Source organism: Chamaea fasciata, unplaced genomic scaffold (genome assembly GCF_029207755.1).
Source record: "Chamaea fasciata isolate MVZ Bird 193981 ecotype frontalis unplaced genomic scaffold, bChaFas1.0.hap1 SCAF_6, whole genome shotgun sequence".
Lineage (NCBI taxonomy): Eukaryota > Metazoa > Chordata > Aves > Passeriformes > Sylviidae > Chamaea > Chamaea fasciata.
Genome location: NW_027094091.1, coordinates 59,837,324 through 59,840,088, shown reverse-complemented (window position 1 = coordinate 59,840,088; position 2,765 = coordinate 59,837,324). Strand labels below are relative to the sequence as shown.

The following is a 2,765-nucleotide window of genomic DNA, read 5'->3' as shown; positions in this document are numbered from 1 at the left end:
CGAGGAGTTGGGCTGTAGTGACAGGCGAGAGGGGAGGGGAGGGAGGGGAGAGAGTAAAACCCACCGGCGCGGCGGCAGGGAGGGCACTTCGCGAGAGGCGAGGGCCGGCGCCGGAGCGGAGGCGGCGGCGGACAGCGGCGAGCGCCCGGGCGGAGGGCGGGCGGGAGGCATCCCGCGCATCCCCCGCGCATCCCCGGCTCGCCGGAGCCGCCTCTCCCTCTCGTCCCCGGCGGGGCTCGGGCAGCCGGCTGGGGGGCGAGTGGGATTTTTTTTTTTTTTTAAATATTTTTCGGGGGGTGGGGGCGCGGGGCTCCTGTGGCTTTTCCGGGGAGTTCGGGCCCCCGGCCCCGCGCCCCTGCCCTCCTCCAGCGGCCGGCTGCTGGCGGGCCGGGCCGCGGCGGCGGCGAGCACCATGATGATGTCTCTGAGCAGCAAGCAGCCTTTCGGCCTCCCCCACGGCGGCGGCAGCGGCGGCGGCCTCCACGAAACCAAGTACTCGGCCCTGCACACCGCCTCGCCCTGTCCCTCCGCCGGCGCCGCCGCCCCCGCCGCCAGCTCCCCCAGCAGCACCGGCACCGGCGGCTCCGCCGGACGCGGCTCCGGCTCTGGCTCCGGCCCCGGCGGCAGCGGCGGCTCCGGCTCCAGCTCGGGCTCCGGCCCCGGCGGCAGCGGCGGCGGCGCGGAGGCGATGAGGCGGGCCTGCCTGCCCGCCCCTCCGGTAGGTGCCCGCCGCCCCGCCGCCCCACTTTAAGGGGAGCCCCTCGGCGGCCCCCCGGATCCGCCTGATGATTTTTTCATGGCCGTGCAGCAAATCACCCGGCGCCGCCGGGCGCTCGCCCAACTTATGCATGCGGCGGCTCTTGCCGCTTGTATTAATTTTTATGACCTGGGATGCTGCGTGCGGCTGGTGCGTGTGTCCGTCCGTCCGTCCGCCCGCCCGCCCGCCGCGGCTCCTCTGTGCGAGCGGCTGCGCGCCGCGCCCGCTCCCTCGCCCCGCTCGCTCCCTCTTCTCCTCTCCTCTCCTCCCCCCCACCACCACCCCACCCCCCCTCCCTTCCCCAGGATTTCTCTTTTAACATGCTGGGAAGGTTTTAGTGGCACGGCGGAGTGCGCGGGGAGGCGAATTCCCTGCTGAGCGTTATGTGTGCCTTCTATTTGCAATTGCAGAGCAATATATTCGGCGGTCTGGACGAGAGCCTGCTGGCCCGCGCCGAAGCCCTGGCAGCGGTGGACATCGTCTCCCCGAGCAAGAGCCACCACCACCACCCGCCGCACCACAGCCCCTTCAAGCCGGACGCCACGTACCACACCATGAACACCATCCCCTGCACCTCGGCCGCCTCCTCCTCCTCCGTGCCCATCTCCCACCCGTCCGCCCTGTCGGGCACCCACCACCACCATCACCACCACCACCACCACCACCACCAGCCCCACCAGGCGCTGGAGGGGGAACTCTTGGAGCACCTGACGCCGGGGCTGGCGCTGGGGGCCATGGCGGCCCCCGACGGCGCCGTGGTCTCCACGCCGGGCCACGCTCCGCACATGGCCGGCATGAACCCCATGCACCCGGCGGCGCTGGGCATGGCCCACGCCCACGGGCTGCCGGCCCACATGGGCTGCATGAGCGACGTGGACGCCGACCCCCGCGACTTGGAGGCCTTTGCCGAGCGCTTCAAGCAGCGCCGCATCAAGCTGGGGGTGACCCAGGCCGACGTGGGCTCGGCGCTGGCCAACCTGAAGATCCCGGGGGTGGGCTCCCTCAGCCAGAGCACCATCTGCCGCTTCGAGTCCCTCACCCTCTCCCACAACAACATGATCGCCCTCAAACCCATCCTGCAGGCGTGGCTGGAGGAGGCCGAGAAGTCCCACCGCGAGAAACTGGCCAAGCCCGAGCTCTTCAGCGGCGCGGAGAAGAAGCGCAAGCGGACCTCCATCGCCGCCCCCGAGAAGCGCTCGCTGGAGGCCTATTTCGCCCTGCAGCCCCGGCCCTCCTCCGAGAAGATCGCCGCCATCGCCGAGAAGCTGGACCTCAAGAAGAACGTGGTCCGCGTCTGGTTCTGCAACCAGCGCCAGAAGCAGAAGCGCATGAAGTACTCGGCGGGCATCTGAGCCGGCCGCGAGCAGCACCGACAGCGTCAGCGTCACCGTCCCCCACAGAAAATCCGATAAGCAACGACAACAACAAAAAAGGAAAGGAGGAAAACAACCCCGAACGACCCCAGCCCACCCCGCGCCCAACTTTCGGGGGGAACTTCCCCGCAGAGCCGCGCCCGGACCCGCCCCGGCAAGTACCGCTGGTTTTTATTCCTAACAGACCTCGCCCGGGTGGCAGCGGGGTGGCCACGATGCCATGGCTTTCTCGGGACCCAAACTTGAATCTAGAGTTGAGGCTTCGCACCGTGAGAGACGTCTCAAAAAAGTATTTTGATTTAAATAATAATAATAATAATAATGATTAAAAAAAACAGATGGCAGGTTTTTCTGCATTTACACTGCGTATTATAAATATATAAATATATATATATTTTTACTGTGGTTATTATCCTTTTCCTTCTCTGAAGTTATAACGCTTAGGGAAAGAGCTGATCCTGCTGTGTTCACTGGTCTTCAAAAGCTATTATTAGATTACTGCCAAACAACCCCTTGTAAATTATTAATTTATCTCTCTAGCAACTTCATTTTGTGCTCATTCTAATTAATTACACCTCTTTAATCTAAGTCTTGATAAAAGTAAAAAAAAATTGTTAGTGAGAATCAAATATTTT

At 64.3% G+C, this 2,765-nt stretch overlaps 1 protein-coding gene across 3 annotated transcripts; it reads left to right on the top strand.

Moving 5' to 3' along the window:
* The first annotated feature begins 271 nt into the window (after positions 1-271).
* Positions 272-2,460, top strand: POU4F2 (POU class 4 homeobox 2). Of its 3 annotated transcripts, XM_066185035.1 has the most exons (3): positions 272-504; positions 670-714; positions 1,158-2,460. In XM_066185035.1, exons 1-3 carry the CDS (start codon positions 413-415, stop codon positions 2,107-2,109), a joined length of 1,089 nt encoding a protein of 362 aa, XP_066041132.1. In that variant the 5' UTR covers positions 272-412; the 3' UTR covers positions 2,110-2,460. The 3 variants fall into 3 exon arrangements, with proteins under 3 accessions (XP_066041132.1, XP_066041130.1, XP_066041133.1); XM_066185033.1 differs by having other exon boundaries at positions 272-718; positions 1,168-2,460; XM_066185036.1 differs by lacking the exon at positions 272-504 and having other exon boundaries at positions 689-724; positions 1,168-2,460.
* The last annotated feature ends 305 nt before the right edge of the window (positions 2,461-2,765 follow it).

Excerpts from the sequence above, each read along its gene's own strand:
- POU4F2 (XM_066185033.1), top strand. The coding sequence starts at position 413 with ATGATGATGTCTCTGAGCAGCAAGCAGCCTTTCGGCCTCCCCCACGGC. Across the intron at positions 719-1,167 it reads CCTGCCTGCCCGCCCCTCCG|AGCAATATATTCGGCGGTCT; the intron begins GTAGGTGCCCGC and ends TTGCAATTGCAG.